Below are 17,347 nucleotides of genomic sequence, written 5' to 3' on the forward strand. Positions count from 1 at the left end.
GAGGATGGGATTTATTTATTGGTAGTATTAACTAAAGAAAGAAAAAAAGGTTATTTTAATCTTTAATTATACTTAGGAATCAAATCGCAGGGCAGGCCTCAAACTTAGGTACATCAGAACCACTTGGGATGCTTGCCACAAATGTAGTTTTTGTTTGTTTGGTTGGGTTTTTTTTGAACTCCCTTTTTCTTCACCTTCCACCTACCCTTGCATTCCTACCAGAGTCCTATTTAGTAAACTTAATATGGAGCCCAAGAAGGTTCTGAAGGAGGTAATCCCAATATGAAGGTTTCATATTGGAAACGCTGCATACTGGACCAACTCCAAGCCTATTTGAGCAAACATTCATTATTTTCAGCTGCAAATTTTGGATTTGGGCATGGGAAATTTCTTGCCTATCACTGCTGGGGAGGGAGCAGCAATGCTGCAGTGTTTCTGACCTCCTTCAGCAAGATCATTGCACAGACCGAAAACAACAGAACATTTGAAAGCAAAATTGACGCCACGCTTTGTGGAAAACAGATCACAGGAAACTGCAGTGATCCAATGGAAACTGTACTGAAAATAATAAGTAGTAAAGTTAGCTCCTTTGGTAAATGTTACTATGTGACATGGGCCTATGCTCTGATACAAGTCAAATTCCTTTTCAGCTACCTAGATAGTTGTATTGACTTTTGTTCTATTGGATACTGTCGTACAAGAACTGTTAGCTGAGATGCAAATGCGATCTAGAAATTCTCATCCTAATGACCTGGATCAGAAAGAGGGGAGCAGCAAAAACAAAGCTGGTGGCAGTGTATAATTTAGGGTGCGCTTAGCTGAGAGGTCAGCAAGCTGTGGCCTGTGGTCAAAATGTGGCCCACTCTGTTTTTGTGTGGCCTGCTAAATGCTAAGAATTGTTTTACATTCCTAAATGATTGGGGGAAAAAAGAAGAGAACATTTTGTGACATGTACAAATTACATGAAATTCAAATTTCAACGTTCATAAATATAGTTTTATTGCCATGTTCATTTGTTCACATAGCATCTGTGGATGCTTTTGGGCCTCAGTAGCTGAGTTGAGTCATTATAACAGAGACTATATGCATTTACAAAGCCGAACATATTTATTATCTTGCCTTTACAGAAAAACGTAGATTTTCCTTGATTTGGTTCACTTCTCTACTAACAACTGACATTCCTTGGGAAGGAGGAATTGTAGGCATCAGAAAGATTTCAACCTCTTTCCATCTTTAATCCACTCTTCAGTTAGTTTTTTATTTCTCTGGAAAATTTTATGTTTAAGTTTTTACTTATAAAAAAAACTTATGAGGAAAAAAATATTTTTTCCTCCATGGGGAAAGCCTGTTTTTGTTTTTACTGGAGGCTCGGGTGGCACAAGATGGTTCATAAAATGGCTTCAGAGGTAGGGGCTAGAGAGGAGACAAAAAATAACCTGGGGTGGGAAAGAAAAACAACCAGGAGGAGGTAAGACCTGGCTGGTTCCTTCTCAGCCTGATTTAGGGGAGGGAGGTGGTGCCTCTGAATAATATGATGGATCCCTTCCTTCAACCCACATGGTAGCTGTGGGGGTCCTTCGAGTTGGAGTCACTCCAGTATGGTGGTGGTGGGGGGTCCCCACTGTTGATGGGGGCCAAGGTCCCCTTTGCCCCCCACCAAACAGCCTAGGTCCTCTCTTTGGGACTGTGGGCTGCCTGGGTCCGGGGGTGGGGGGAGCTCCTGCCACCACCACTGGAAGTAGGGGCGGTTTTGTGGGTGCTGGGGCTCTTAATTTCTTACTATGCTTTGTTGCAGAAACATGTGGAATTCATTCAAAATACATGAGAGCTGTCTATCCAACCAAAACCTTCCCAAATCATTACACTATTGTCACGGTAAGTGCTTGGCCCAGGGGCAAGCCTGACAGGCCATAGACAGGCAACCGGTCACCACAGACACGCGGAGGCAGGAAGTGGCTGAGCCCATATGCCACACATTTCACAAGCACATGTGTGACAGTTCATGGCTACTTAACTCAGGCTAGGAAGTAGCATCTCGTTGCGAGCCAATCCAGTGCTCTGGGGTGTTAAGTATGAATGAATGTCCCAGCAATAGGCTAAATTCACCTGTGTGATGGGTCAGGATAGCTTCTTGGATGTGAGAAGTACCATTCTCCTTTGATCTTTGGATTTGCCTCCACTTATCTGAAGGCCTGCTGGGAATGGTAGGTTATGTGTGAGGACAGCCACTTTGATGTAGAAAATTTCTTTTTTTCCTGATCTTTTCATTGTATTTAACTTGACAAAGCCTTCTGTTTTAAATAAATTCATGCTGGCTAGATCCCTTTAGATAAAGCAAGTAAAGCAAGTGAATTCTCATGTATGATAAGACATAAGTGAAACGATCAAAATGAACTCAAAAGAAAATAAAATTATTTAACATTTATAGATTTAGAACACATCTTTAAGGAGTTCTTTGCCTCAGCCTTTATTACCAAAGGATATTGTGTCTTTACTACTTTGTGTTTATTCTTTTATTACTATGGAACAGTAACTATAACATTTAAATGTTAACTCTTAAGTAATAATATGTAATGTATGCATGCCCGCTTGTGTGTGTATGTACATACATATATATATATACACATATATACACATGTGTGTGTGCATGCATATATATACTTGCATATTTTCCTAAATATTCAAATTGCACAGCTCACGTATTCCCACCTGAGGTCTACCAAGGTGACACTCTGCCTTTCATGTTGTAGCTCTCATACAGTAAACAAATGTTGCTTCCACAGTCTACTGCCTATTTAGGGTCATATTTTTCACATGTTTGTGCTTTTTGTTGATGATTTTTAAATCGCTGTTTACAGTAGGCCTCAAGTGTGGTGCCGAAGTGCTGTCTAGTATTCCTAAAAGCAAGATGGCTATGATGTGCCCCATAGAGTAGATAGATGTGTGTTAGATAAGCTTCATTCAGGACTGAGTTATAGCGAACCAATGACATATGTTACATAAGGTATCTTTAAATGGAAACAGACAAAAGCAAGATTATGTATTGATCATCAGACAAAAGTGTTGTGACTAGAGGCTTGCGAGAGCCTGTCCCTGTATTTTCCCTAGCTGTAGTGGTTCAGTATTCACTAATTCAGTGTTTGCAGCAACTTTATAGAACATAATTATCACAGACAACAGGAAAACGCAAATAAAAACCACCATGAGATATCACTTTACACCTGTCAGAAGGTCTAGTATCAAAAAGACAAGAAATAACAAGTGTGAGCGAGGCTGTGGAGGAAAAGGAAACTTCATCCACTGTTGGTAGGAATGTAAATAGGTGCAACCACTGTGGAAAAACAATGTGGAGTTTCCTCAATTAAAGATAGAAATACCATATGATCTGGAAAGAAAGAAAGAAAATGAAAGCACTAAATTGTGCTTTCATAAATGAAACCCCTATGTTTATTGCAGTATTATTTACAATAACAACCAAGTTATAGAAGCATTTAAATGTCCGCTGCAAATGGCAAGATTTCTTTTTTTACAGGTGAGTAATATTCCATTGTATATGGTATATATGGACTATTACTCATCTATAAAAAAGAATGATATTTTGCCATTTGTGACAAGGTGGATGGACCTAGAGGGTATTATGCTAAGTGACATAAGTCAGACAGAGAAAGACAAATACTGTATGATTTCACTTATATGTGGAATCTAAAATCCAAAACAAATGAACAAACTAACAAGCAAAAACCAAAATAACAGAAACAAAATCGTATATACAGAGAACAAACTGGTGGTTGCCAGAGGGGAGGGAATTGGGGAGATCAACGAAATAAGTGAAGGGGATTAAGAGATACAAACTTCCAGTTATAAAATAAATGAGTCACAAGGATGAAGAGTACAGGGTAAGCAGTAGAGTCAACAATAAGTTCATAATGTTTTATGGTGACAGATGGCAACTACACTTACCATGGTGAACACAGAATTGTCAAATCGCTATGTTGTACACCTGAAACTGCTGTAACATTTATGTCAACTATACTTCAATAAAAAAGAATGGACTATATACGCATATATACATAAATGTACACCCACTGTATATATAACACATGTATAACATACATAAGAGCTATTCATTTACCATATATATGTATATGTGTCCATATAGAAATGCTCTGAAGTAATGACTCTAAAATCTACCTAAAAGTAATTACAAATGCATGGGATATCATAGGCATTCAATGAAATGTATAGAATAAATAAATATGTGTGATCAGATTGAAGGACTGATTGGATTGATTGTTGGGTGGAAGGGAAGATGGTTAGAGACTAGGCAGGCTCCCTTCTAAAGTGCTGGTAACACACTTTAACTCCTTTACCCAAGATATTTGATATTTAAAAGCTTCCAAGTAGCACATTTCTTGCTATTTTTGCCAACATAACTGGTGGCTGACCATTATTTATAATATCGGAAACTTTAACAGTAATTAATCACATAAGAGTTACATTAACACCATCAGCACAAGCCATCTGCCTAATTTCATTCATCTGCTGCTCTAGACTATGATGGAGCCAGAATACCTACATATGTATGTAAATACCCATACTTACACCTACCCCTGTACCTACATATACATATACACATATGTATATATTTGGTATTTGGGTTCAGATCCAGGGGTTTTATTTTGAAAGGCATATGACATCTTTCCAAGATATGAGTTAGAGATCTTATGCTATTTCAATTTATGAGTTACAGATCTTACGCTATTTCAATTTAAATATGTTTTATTGATATATTATTTTATTCTAAATCTTTTTTTAAATTATCATTTTAGGGATTATATCCAGAATCCCATGGCATCATTGACAATAATATGTATGATGTAAACCTCAACAAGAATTTTTCACTTTCATCAAAGGAGAAAAATAATCCCGCTTGGTGGCAAGGACAACCAGTATGTAACATTCTGCATGTGACACCAAAATTATCTCCATTTTCCAGTGTGATAGTGGATCACTCTTCTCTCTCTCCTTTTCCATTATCTTTCTAATGTCTCAGGGTGGAGGGTGGTGAGACGGTGTTTCACCACTTATAATTTAACTCTTCTAAGTATTTATGATTGCTCACCTAACTTGCCTTCTGTTAAAACTAGGATGTAGTATGCTAAACATATCAATGTAGAAACTTCTCAGAAGGATTTTCTGTTCATTTTTTCCCCTCATTCTGTTTTATGATTCTTTAACAGGGAAAGATTTTACCAATTTTACCAACTTGAAAAAAAAATGGTCTTTCCTACTACCTTACTATGTTTTTTATTTTCGAGGTAGATCCCTGGGTAATTAAATTTTGCAACTGTTAATATTGTTAACTGTTGATATTGTTTAGTTTCTAAAAAATGGCACCATTCCTACCCGTTCTACCCAAACTAATTATTCTCTTGACTTCCACTTATCTTAAATTTTCTCTTCTTACAGATCTGGCTGACAGCAATGTATCAAGGTTTAAAAGCTGGTAGCTTCTTCTGGCCTGGATCAGATGTGGCTATCAGTGGCTCCTATCCTTCCAAATATATGAACTACAACAGGTAGTGAAGCGCTTGCAGAGATGAACCCCCCTACGCAGGCACGATTGGGATGTTTTGGGTCTTAATCTTGATAGTAATTCTATTTTTCCAGTTGTTTGGGTCAAAAATCTTGAGGTCATCATGGATTCCTCTCTCTTTCAACCCTCATCTGGTCAGTCAGTAAATGCTTTTGGCTCGAATTCAAAATATATGCAGTCAGAACTTTGTGTTATTTCCAGCATTACTCCTGCGGTTGGAGCTACCATCATCTTGTGCCTATATTACTGCACTTGCCTCTTTACACATCTCCCCGCTTCTATTCTTGTCTCCTACCATCTATTCTTAATCTACCAACCAGAATGATAACTTAAAAAAACAAGTCCACTTATGATACTTCTTTGCACCAAAAACTTCTACGGCTCCCTGTCCCATTCATAGTAGGGCCATATTGGTATGACCCTAATCACCCCACTGTGTCTCAGACATCCTCTCCCACTACGCCACCAGGTTCTGACCTCCTGGGTGTGCCTTAACACACCTGGCTTGCTCTCCTTAGGGCCTTTGTGTGGGTTGTTCCCTCTACCTGAGATTACTCACCCCATGTGTCTGCACAGCCCGCTCCCTAACCCCCTTCAGGTTGTTGCTCAAAAATTACTTTCCCGATACCGTCGTAGCCTGATCAAACTAAGATTTCAAATTCCAAACCATCCCCACCTTAGTTTTGCAGTGCCCTTATTGTGCTCTTCTTTTCTCCATGGGATTTGTCACCTTGTGATACACTATGTAATTTATTTATGTATCAGATCTTTTGTTTATTATTTGTCTTCATGGAATATCATCTCTAGAAAGGAAAGCATCTTTGGTTTGCCCACTGATAAATTTTGTTTAAAATGAACAAATAGTGTGTGGGAATAGATGCTCAATATAACATCAATGTATGAATGAATGAAGTAAATAAAAATAAGTCAAATGAATGGATAATAATTAATGATCTTTTACTTTAGTTGGGGGAAAAATTGAAGGAGGGGATGATAAGAAGGAAAGAAAAAATATATATTTAATTTATATTGAGACAAATGTATCTGTATATAAGTATTGAAAACAGGAATCCCTTTGAGTAGTATTGAATCCCCTTCAGTATTCTGATCACATATGAACACAAAATGGAGATCTAAAAATATCAACCTGTCTTCCTGAGTAGGAATATAATGGAATTATTTTTGATTTGATTAATTTTGGAAAATTATTTTTTCTCTTCTTTTCAGAAGTATCCCATATGAAGAAAGGATCTCTACATTGTTAAAATGGCTGGACCTGCCCAAAGTTGACAGGTATTATCTAGTATCAGAAAAGTGCTGGCACCCTGGGATATTTGTGGGTATAAAATGAAATATTTCTTTACTGTAACTGACCATTTCTGAAAGAAACCTGGCTTTTTTTTTTTTTAAGAAATTTTCAATAATTATTTTCTCTTGAGAATGTGATGGGCACTATGGGGCAATAAAGATAGAGCCAGTACCAGAGAGTAGAGGCAAGTATCACAGAACCAGGGACAGACTGGAGGCAGAACGGAGAGCGGATCTGAAACTTTGTTATGAGGACGGACTCATGGAGCCCAAGGTGCCGGAGCAAGGCCCTGGCAACCATGTGGAGTCAGAGGATCCCAAGAGAGCAACAGGTCAACAGAAACCAGACATTTAAAGAAAGAACGGGAATGGCAGAGCAAAGAGTGGGCCCAAAGTCAGAGACTGGGAGGTATAAAGGACTGCGCACAGCAAGAGAGGACTCAGCAGCGAGAGCAAGGCAGATTTTCCTAAGTGAGTCAGAGCCACACTCACACCCAGGAAGGTCTCACTTACTTCCTGTTAGGAGAACCTCCGCGCTGGGGCCAAGAGGAACCACTGGGCCTGGATGAAGAGGAGCAGGCCAGAGAAAAAGAAGGAAATTGCCACCAAGTTCTAAACCAATACATTTCCCAAATCTAACCTGCAGGTTTATTCCAAGTTGATAATGTCTTTCTCTGTTTCCGTTTTACTCCTAGACCTGATTTTTACACCATCTATGTGGAAGAGCCTGATTCTGCCGGACATAAGAGCGGGCCGGTCAGTGCTCGAGTAAGTTTGTTTGATTGAACAAAATGTAAAATGATCTAGCCCTAACCCACAACATAAAATATTCTTGAGTTCCCTCTAAATAAAATGCATTTGATATAAACATTAAGACATTAAAATAGTGAACAGTCTAAAAGAATAGCTACCTTATTAAACCACAAAAAAATTAAAAGTCTAAAAAAAGATACCTGCTTTATTAACTACATCTTGATTCGTTTGATAGACATTTGCTGAGGACTTAGATGCAGCACTGTGATTTCATACAGAGGAAGCAGCAAGGCTAGATACTCCATGCCAGTTCAACACGTTAATGTAGCTCATTCCAAGCTAAGTCTCCTGCAAGTCGGTGGTGGACTACCCAGCTTCTATTCATGCCCTGGGTTCCATTCATAAGATCCTTATAATTGGACTTAATATGCTAGTGCCTCAGGCAGAGTTCTTCCTCTCCTCCTGGGCCTCTATTATCACTGAAGTCGACTTTTAAATATTAGTTTTGTCATTATCTAAACCATTATGTTATATTTTACTACAGAAATATAGAACTTAAATATTACTTAAAAAAAGAATAAAGTCATCTGTCTTCTGAAGTCCACAGAAACCTCTATTGTCCTGGACATAATGTAAAGCTGTGAAGGCCTCCATGAGTATGGCATTTTCCTGCCTCATGGAAACTTATTTAACAGTTGTCCTCTGTTGGAATACAAGTATATTTATTCTAGCGCCCTGACTTGTGGTTTATCAGCATCCTTCTTACTTTTTTCCCATTAAACCAAAATGATTCCTTATACAAGGCCCTGCTCAAGTCCTACCACTTTTAACCCTTTTGTCCTTCACATTCCAACACCGCTTTTGACTATATCCCAGAATTTAACATCTAATCAGGCTATTTTAAGGATGAATGGCATAGTAACTATCTGAAGTATATTCAACACTTCTTTTCTATTTTAATTTTTTTTTTTTTTTTGAGAGAGAGAGAGAGAGCCGGGGGGTAAGCAGAGGGAGAGGGACAGAGAGAATCTCAAGCAGACTCCCAGCTGAGCGCAGAGCCTGACACAGGGCTCGATTTCATGACCCTGAGATCATGACCTGACCCACAATCCAGAGTTGAATGCTCAAACAACTGAACCACCCAGGAACCCCTCCCTCTATTTTTAAATTCTTATCCATACTTGATATAATTAATTGTTTGAGAGGGGACACTATAATCTGCATTTGCCTGACCCCTACTGCCGACTTAATATTAGGCACCATATCTTTTTCTTCTATTCAATGCTCTAGTTTGGCCCCCAAATAAATTTTAAGTATAATTTGAAAGGTGCTGCAAAGGAAAAGATCAAGGTGCCCTGAGAGGTGATGGAGGAAGTCCTAACCTAGTCTATGGTGGAACGGGGACTGGGGCTGGTTAGAAAGTTCTCTGAATAATAAAAAAGAAAAAAATTCACAAATGACCTGGTTGAGAGAGGAGCTGAGCACATAGAGGAATGCACAGAATGGACAAATGAGCAGACAGGCAAATGGACCGATAGTTAGACGAATGGACTGCATGATAATAGTTAAGAATTACAATAGCATTTAACTCTTCTTGTGTGCTCCTCTATGCCAGGCACTGTTGGAATCACTGTGTAGGGACTATCTCCCACCCATGTCTGGAGCACGGTGGCCCAGAGGTGAGGGCTAAGAGGAAGCCTAGAGACGGAGGCAGGCACCAAATCATGCAGGTTCTTGTTGGTCATGTAATGTGTAATGGAAGCACTGAGGCACTTTAATCGGGGAAGTGACATGATCAGATGTGCGTGCATTTAAGGATCAGTTTTACTGTGTGAGAAGAATGGATTAGAGGGAACGGGGGAAGGAGAGGGGAGATGAATTAGTTTTTACAACATTCCCGAAAAGAGATAATTGTGTCTTGGATTAGGGTAGTGGCAACCATCATGGAAGGAAAGAGATGCATTTGAGATCGATTTGGGAGATAGACTTGGCATGGCTTGGTAGCAGTTGGGTGATGGGGTAGGGGATCAAGGACAATTGTCAGGTTTCTATCATGAGCTGCTACAGGTGTTTCCATTTACATCAGTGAGGTGACTGAAGGGGGTTAATTTTGGAGGAGAAGATCATGGTGTGCTTAAGGTGCTTATGATGTCCAAGTAAAGATGCCCAGAAGGCAATTGAACATGGATTTAAAGCTCAGGAGATGAAGACTGGGCAGCTTGGCAGCATGTAGATGGTGCATGGAAGTGAAGAGGTCCTAGGGAGAGAGGGAAGAGTGAAAATAGAAGGATGAAGACCACACCCCATTTAAAACTTTAGGAGGCAAAACAGATGGAGAAACTGGATGCCTTTATGGCTTTATTACTGTTATTGGTATTTTTAATCACATACTTTAATTCAGAGTTAATATGATGTAATTTGAAAGCAAAAAATCTATTTTAATTTGTTTGCTCACTCACGCTGTTGAAAGCTTAGTAACCTCTCGATGTTTCAGTCATCAATACCCTCTTGCTTTTGCTCTGCTATCCCTTTAAAGTCTACTTTGAACAGTTTCTGGTGGACCTAAAGTTCTGCTAGGCATTCCTGGGGGTGAAGAAAATGAGGCCATTACCCCGAAACCATGTGGAAGGGGCAAATAAAAGGAATAATGAGTTAATGTATAACGAGTTTTTATTTTAAGAAACCTTAAAAATGTGATAGCCTAAACAATGTTTAAATGGAAAGCAGATTGTGGCCTGGTAGAGCTGGAGAGGGCTTTATGAAATGGGGATGTAGAAGGTGGTAGGAGAGAGATTTAAAGTCTGGTGAGACCAGCAACATCTTGATACCAAATTTGTTCCAATAATTCTCTAATATTGAAGTTGAATTAGGCACAGAATGTCCTGACTGGTCCTGGGTAACTTTAAATAATGGTCTAATACTTGAACAAGATTCACCTGTTAATTCATTATTGAAAAACAAATTATTACATCTTAGATGGAATGAAAAGTTGAAAAAAAATTCAATTTGGAAAACAAACCTGAAATTAAGTAAAGAGCAACTTAAGTTGTTGATAATGCTCATGTACATGATGTAATGATTCTAGAACGCTGAGGGCCTCCACTTTGGGGGAAGCACGTGGAGGCAGAATACACGGGAAGGATGTTGTATCTATTGAAAACCAATTATGTTAATGCTGCATAGAGTTTCCTACTAGCATCATCCTCTGCAACCTTGAATTTCGTTTTACAAAAAGGAACTTCTGGATCCAAAAAACAGTTGTTTATTGAGGGTCTAGCCATTTAATGCATTGTGTCGGAATTGATCTTGCTGTTTCCACAATATCCACTCTGAAAGTGATTGATCATGATTCCATGTGAAAAAAGCAAGGCTTTCTACCCAAATTTGGTTTGCCCCACAGCTGCAAACATTTCTATTCCTATTTATTATCTTACCATCCAAAAAACTGTTCACTTGCTGCCTGTCACAGGGATTTCTTGTTTCTTTCCTTTGTCTGGGCTAGAATAGGGGGTTGGCATCTAGTCACTTTACATTCAGTAAAATGTGCCATCCATTGAGTGGATACTTTGTGAAAGACTCTATGCTTAGGAAGCATGTGATGAGTTAGGTCGCAGGGTCCCTTCCCTGCAGGAGTTCATGCTTCCTGGCGAGGCAGACACATGCACAGATGATTTCAAATCTGTGGAAAGGCCAATGGTAGCAGATGCCAAGGGGCTGTGAGAGGACAGAGGACAGGGTGCTCTTGGTACAGTTGGGAGGAGTGAGTAGAATGACCGTGAAAGGGGACATAATTACGCCATAACAGGTGGGAACTGTGACTCACGCTCATAAACCAGAGTGCATGGTCACCTTAAGAATAGGAGTCAGACTGGGTATTTACCCCAAAGATACAAATGTAGTGATTCGAAGGGGCACCTGCACCCCAATGTTTATGGTAGCAATATCTACAATAGCCAAACTATGGAAAGAGCCTAGATGTCCATCAACAGATGAATGGAAAAAGAAGATGTGGTATATATCTACAATGGAATCTATGCAGCCATCAAAAAATGAAATCTTGCCATTTGCGACGACGTGGATGGAACTAGAGGGTATTATGCTAAACGAAATAAGTCAATCAGAGAAAGACAATTATCATATGATCTCACTGATACGAGGAATTTGAGAAATAAGACAGAGGATCATAGGGGAAGGGAGGGAAAAATGAACAAAGACAAGCCAGAGAGGAAGACAAACAATAAGAGAGTCTTAACTCAGGAAACAAACTGAGGGTTGCTGGAGTGGAAGGGGGTGGGAGGGATAGGGTGGCTGGGTGATGGACATTGGGGAGGGTGTGTTCTATGGTGAGCACTGTGAATTGTGTAAGACTGATGAATCACAGACCGGTACCCCTGAAACAAATAATACATTATATGTTAATAATTAAAAAAAAAAAAAAAAAGAATAGGAGTCAGGAGGGGCACCTGGGTGGCTCTGTGGGTTAGGCATCTGCCTTTGGCTCAGGTCATGATCCTGGGGTCCTGGAATCGAGCCTCGTATAGAGCTCCCTGCTCAGCGGGGAGTCTGTTCGTCCCTCTCCCTCTGCCCCTCCCCCCGGTCACTCTCTCTCAAGTAAATAAATAAAATCTTAAAAAAAAAAAAAGAAAGAAAGAAAGAAAAGAATGGGAATCAGGAAAGCAACTCAAGAGTTGATGGATTTAATAGTAGATTGAGCCAGTTTGAATTCAAGTCCTACTCTGTCCCTTATTAACTGTGGGACCATGAACATGTTACTTAACTTCTTTAAACCTCAAGTTTCCGGGTCTTCCCACCTGGAAATTCCAGATGGTGGAAATAGCACCATCCATGCATGTTACCATGACAATTTTATGAGGTAATGTACTAAAGCTCTTGACAGTAATTGGCTTGTAAAAGTCTTTCTCAAAAAAGAAAAAAAGCTATCATTTTATGATAGTACTATAAGAGATTTACACGTTTTTCCCAATCCATTGTTATTATATTTTCCTATTCACTGAAAAAAATAATGACCAGTTATGTCATTAAAATTTATTCACTTAAACCTTGTCAGTTCAATGCACTATGGTGATGAAGTGTAGAAAAATTTTAAAACACAAAAGAATGTAAACAATAAAATAGAAATGAACTCCAATTCACTATTCAGAGATAACCACTATTTATACTACCTTGATATATTTCCTTTTCGTTTTCTGTGCGTGCATGTTTACTAAGAAATACTAAATATATTTAAAAATGAGGGGTGCCTGGGTGGCTCAGTCAGTTAAGTGTCTGCCTTAGGCTCAGGTCATGGTCTCAGGGTTCTGGGATGGAGCTCCACAACGGGCTCCCTGCTTAGGTATACATCTCCATTTGTACTCTAAGTATTTATGAGGACAAATGCCCAGAAGTTAGCTGTTAGATTACAGGGTATGCGTCTTTTTAACTCGCTGGTTAGGCATTGTCACGTGATCTCCGGCCCGCATGTAACCATGCAGACTTCTATGGAGGTGTCCATGGACTCCCCTCCCCAACACTGGGCATTATCATGAATGCCTTTGCAGCTGAATACCACTGTGGAGGTTGAACATTTTTCTCAGATATTTATTGGCCAGCAGTTTATCTTCCTTTGTTGAAAACATGGTTTAATTTTTTTAATTTGTTTATAGAAATTTAGGGAATTGGTATTTGATACATGTGGTAGCCATGGATGCTGGGCTCTGATGTCCTACTTCAAAATCCGCAAGTTTCAGAGAAGGAAAAGTATTCAGTTTTTACTCCCTTAGATAGGGATTTCATTAATTAAAATTTAATTCATAAAGACAATCTTAACTCCAGTTTCTTTTTCCCCCTTAGGTAATTCAAGCCTTACAGTTGGTAGATAAGGCTTTTGGAATGTTGATGGAAGGCCTAAAACAGCGGAACTTACACAACTGTGTCAATATTATCCTTTTGGCAGACCATGGTATATTTTTCTTTTTAAATCATATTTTATCATTGATTATGTCTTATCACTTCAAGGAGCATGCAAAAATGATAAGTGATATTTTAAAATCTGTACTTCCAGACCTAGAAGCTCTTGAATGAGCAAGGAACAAGTTTTGTGGTAGGCTGTGATGAATAGAGGACTAAAACTAAAATTTCTAGTTTATTCTAACATTCATTCTGAAAAATCCATCCATATACTTACTTTTCTGTAAAAAGTAAGGGATATGGCTGGGTTGTTGTTCAATCAAATATTTTTTGAGTGCCTATTCAATGTCAAGTACTTTACCAGATGTGGTGTGTTTGGAGGTGCATAAAGCAGATATGGGCCTCTTCCAGATGGAGTGATCCTCTCTAGGTTAGTCAAGCTAAGCTCCAAAGGCTGTGAAGGAACCAGGCATGGAGAAGAGGAGGAAAAGGACTATGTCTACAGAACTTCTGTTCATATTTTAGGACATCAAGATAACGAGAAACAGAGAAACATTAAAAATTTCTAAAATGTTTTCTTAACACATTGTCCTCTTGTTTGAAAATTAAAGGGAACCATTTTAATTGTGCATTTTGTTAGAAGAAATTATAAAACATAAAATAAGTGTATGAATAAATATGAAAATAAAAATTTAGGTGTAGTGGGAAGAATCTTTAAATAGTAAAGGTTTAACTACCGAATCTTTTTTTAAAGTGCATGCTGCTTAAATAAACTTAAATAATATACTTAAGATATAATTAGCTTTCTCCAGATGATTTTCTTCTTTGAAATTAGTTGATTTATGTTGAACAAAAGATCTGTTTATAATTCTTGTTTATTCTTCTCTTATAAACATGACCCTTCTCCACTGTCAGGATTTCAAGTTCTGCCATTTAGAGTGAAATCATAGGGTAAATTGTGTAACTGCTCAGTGAAACGTGGTTTGAGATCTGTAACATAGAGTATCCCCGATTTGACATGATCAAAGACAACTGATTGTTACCATCTATGTATATATTCAGTGGATTTTTTTTTAATTCAGGAATGGATCAAACTTACTGTGACAAGGTGGAATATATGACTAATTATTTTCCTCGAATAAACTTCTACATGTATGAAGGGCCTGCACCTCGTATCAGGGCTCGTAACATACCTCATGACTTTTATAGTTGTAAGTATGAAGATGCCCATGTGAAAAAAAAAAAAAGGTAAAATCGAAAGTGAACAACCATACTTCCTGATTCTGGGGATGTAGAGATTGCCAAGCCCCCTCCTGTGACTTGGGAAGACCACACAGAGCAAAGGAGAAATTCCCTTCCTTGTTTAAATGTAGTCAGTCTATAAAGTCTATGGTAATATTTAATGTTGTTAAGTTAAAACATATTCTACTTAATCATATTAATATTAATAAAATATTAATTAAAACAAAAACATTAATATTAATAAAATATTAATATAGTCTACTTATATCCATATAAGTAGATATATAATAAATAATATATAATGAAATATAGTCTACTTACATTAATAAATCCTAGTTATATTAATTAAAACATCAATTATTTAAATTAAAATATTAATATTAAGATTTAATATATTCTACTTAATTGTTAGGTTAAAATATATTCTTAAATTCTAAAATAATTCTTTGCTTAAAATAATTTCTTATTTAATCTTACCAGATTACTGTCATTAATAAGTGTATATATCAAATTCATCTGAGTTGTTCACATTTGTAATGTGATTTATTTTTTTTCCCTTTTGAAACAGTTAATTCTGAAGAAATCGTTAGGAACCTCAGTGTAAGTATACAGCGCCCTAATACATATCTATAAGGTAATATAATGTCTTTAAAATCTGGTTTGGAAGAAATTTGTATTCTGTATTTCTGAGCCCAAGCCACTTGTCATTTATTTTTGAAACCCTCTGTGGACATTATTTTATGTGCATATCAGTTGCTTTTATCTTAGGTATTTCCGTTTGCAGTGGCCACCCCTACCCCAGAGATTAGTCTGGGGACTCCTAGTTTATTTAAGTATAGGTAGCATGCAATTATAGTAAAACATGTTAGGATGAAATGTGAATGACTAAAGGTGAGAAAAGACAGGGAGAAGAGCGTTACTGTAACCTCTGCATTCCGATGTAGAAATGACTATGAGAGCAATTCTTTAGAGCCTTAATCACTCCTTTTTTCTCTCATACCTTCTGATATTCTGATCGTGAGATCAGATTGGTAGGCAATCTTAGCCCATGCGGGGAAGGGCCTACAGGCAGTGTATTCATGCTGCTAAGGGGGGCCCTTCAGAATTTTCAACATGTGGACTCCCTAAAACCACATATTGCTGCTCTTTCCCCCGTCACCTCATGAGCCGTACAACTGAAGCCCTGTTGGTGAGGAGGGGCAAATCTCTAACAATCCCATTGGTGCAGGGGGATTGGGTACACAGGCTTTGGAAATCCATTACCTGGCATCGTAAATACAGGCTGGGCCTGGAGCCAAAGAACCCCGAAGAAATGGATCATCATTTCATACAGTCGCCCACGAGTCCCAGGAAATACTGCGTGAGGCCGTGCAATATTCCTGGTAATGCTGGTCGGAGGTCCTGTACTGAGCTTATATTGGACAAAGATAACCAAACATGAACAGTGACTCCTTAGTTCAACAAGGTTCTGGCTGCATGACCAACAACAGCATCAACTTTGTTCTTAGATAAAATGACCCGAGTTTTCCCAGCGTTAAGGTCTTCAGCCTAAATTCTCAAATGCAGAGTATAACCCTGTCCTTCTTCGGAAGTTGGCAGCATGCCTCCAGTGTCCTCGGGATTTACTCTGGCTACACACCAGCTAGGAGAGTGTGACTGTCATATGACCTGTGGTCCTCGAGGGCACATTCTAGTCCTTTGTATCTTTGAGGAAGGAAGCTGCATACTCAACAGCTGCCATAGTGTACTTGCCTTGATGTTACAAAAATATTGGCTTCAGAAGGAAGTAATGATGGGGGCGCCTGGCTGACTCAATCAGTTAAGCATCTGCCTTTGTTTAGCTCAGGTCATGGTCTCTGGGTCCTGAAATCGAGTCCTGCATTGGGCTCCCTGCTCAACGGGGAGCCTGCTTCTCCCTCTCCCCTGCCCCTGCTCATGCTCTCTTTCTCTCTCTCTCTCTCAAATAAATAAAATCTTTAAAAAAAAAAAAAAAGAAGTAATGATGAATTAAAAAGAAAAAGAAGAAGCCTGGTAAAGATACCAAAATAGGCAAGAAAAAAACCGGCCGAAATATCTGTGCAATAAATAATTTCTCTTCCCCTCGTTCTAGAACTCTCCTTGCTCTATTGTCCATACTTCTTTTTAAATAGTTTTTTGTTCAATTTCATGGTGTCTTTTTTTCTTCTATAAATTGAGCACAAAATAGTGACACAGGCTTAAAATATTTATGAGATGATTGAGACTTAAATAAGAATGAGGAAGCAGGGGCGCCTGGGTGGCTCAGTCCTTAAGCGTCTGCCTTCGGCTCAGGTCATGATCCCAGGGTCCTGGGATCGAGTCCCACATCGGGCTCCCTGCTCCGCAGGAAGCCTGCTTCTCCCTCTCCCACTCCCCCTGCTTGTGTTCCCTCTCTCACTGTGTCTCTCTCTGTCAAATAAATAAATAAAATCGTAAAAAAAAAAAAAAAATGAGGAAGCAGAAAAAAAGGTAATTTTCCCATATTCTTACCTGTATGGTTTTTTCTCTTGTTTCTCAAAAAGG

At 38.6% G+C, this 17,347-nt stretch overlaps 1 protein-coding gene across 1 annotated transcript in view; it reads left to right on the top strand.

The window, feature by feature from the left end:
* ENPP3 (ectonucleotide pyrophosphatase/phosphodiesterase 3) overlaps positions 1–17,347 on the top strand; it is a 74,073-nt gene that overhangs the window by 26,839 nt on the left and 29,887 nt on the right. The window contains exons 8-15 of the mRNA XM_034991454.1: positions 1,796–1,875; positions 4,830–4,949; positions 5,470–5,579; positions 6,824–6,889; positions 7,600–7,672; positions 13,508–13,616; positions 14,647–14,775; positions 15,375–15,406. Of these exons, the coding sequence (XP_034847345.1) occupies positions 1,796–1,875; positions 4,830–4,949; positions 5,470–5,579; positions 6,824–6,889; positions 7,600–7,672; positions 13,508–13,616; positions 14,647–14,775; positions 15,375–15,406 (719 nt within the window). The remainder of the gene's footprint in view (positions 1–1,795; positions 1,876–4,829; positions 4,950–5,469; positions 5,580–6,823; positions 6,890–7,599; positions 7,673–13,507; positions 13,617–14,646; positions 14,776–15,374; positions 15,407–17,347) is intronic.

This window comes from Mirounga leonina, unplaced genomic scaffold (assembly GCF_011800145.1).
Source record: "Mirounga leonina isolate KUSES-001 unplaced genomic scaffold, KU_Mleo_1.0 Mir_53, whole genome shotgun sequence".
In the NCBI taxonomy this organism is placed as follows: Eukaryota; Metazoa; Chordata; class Mammalia; order Carnivora; family Phocidae; genus Mirounga; species Mirounga leonina.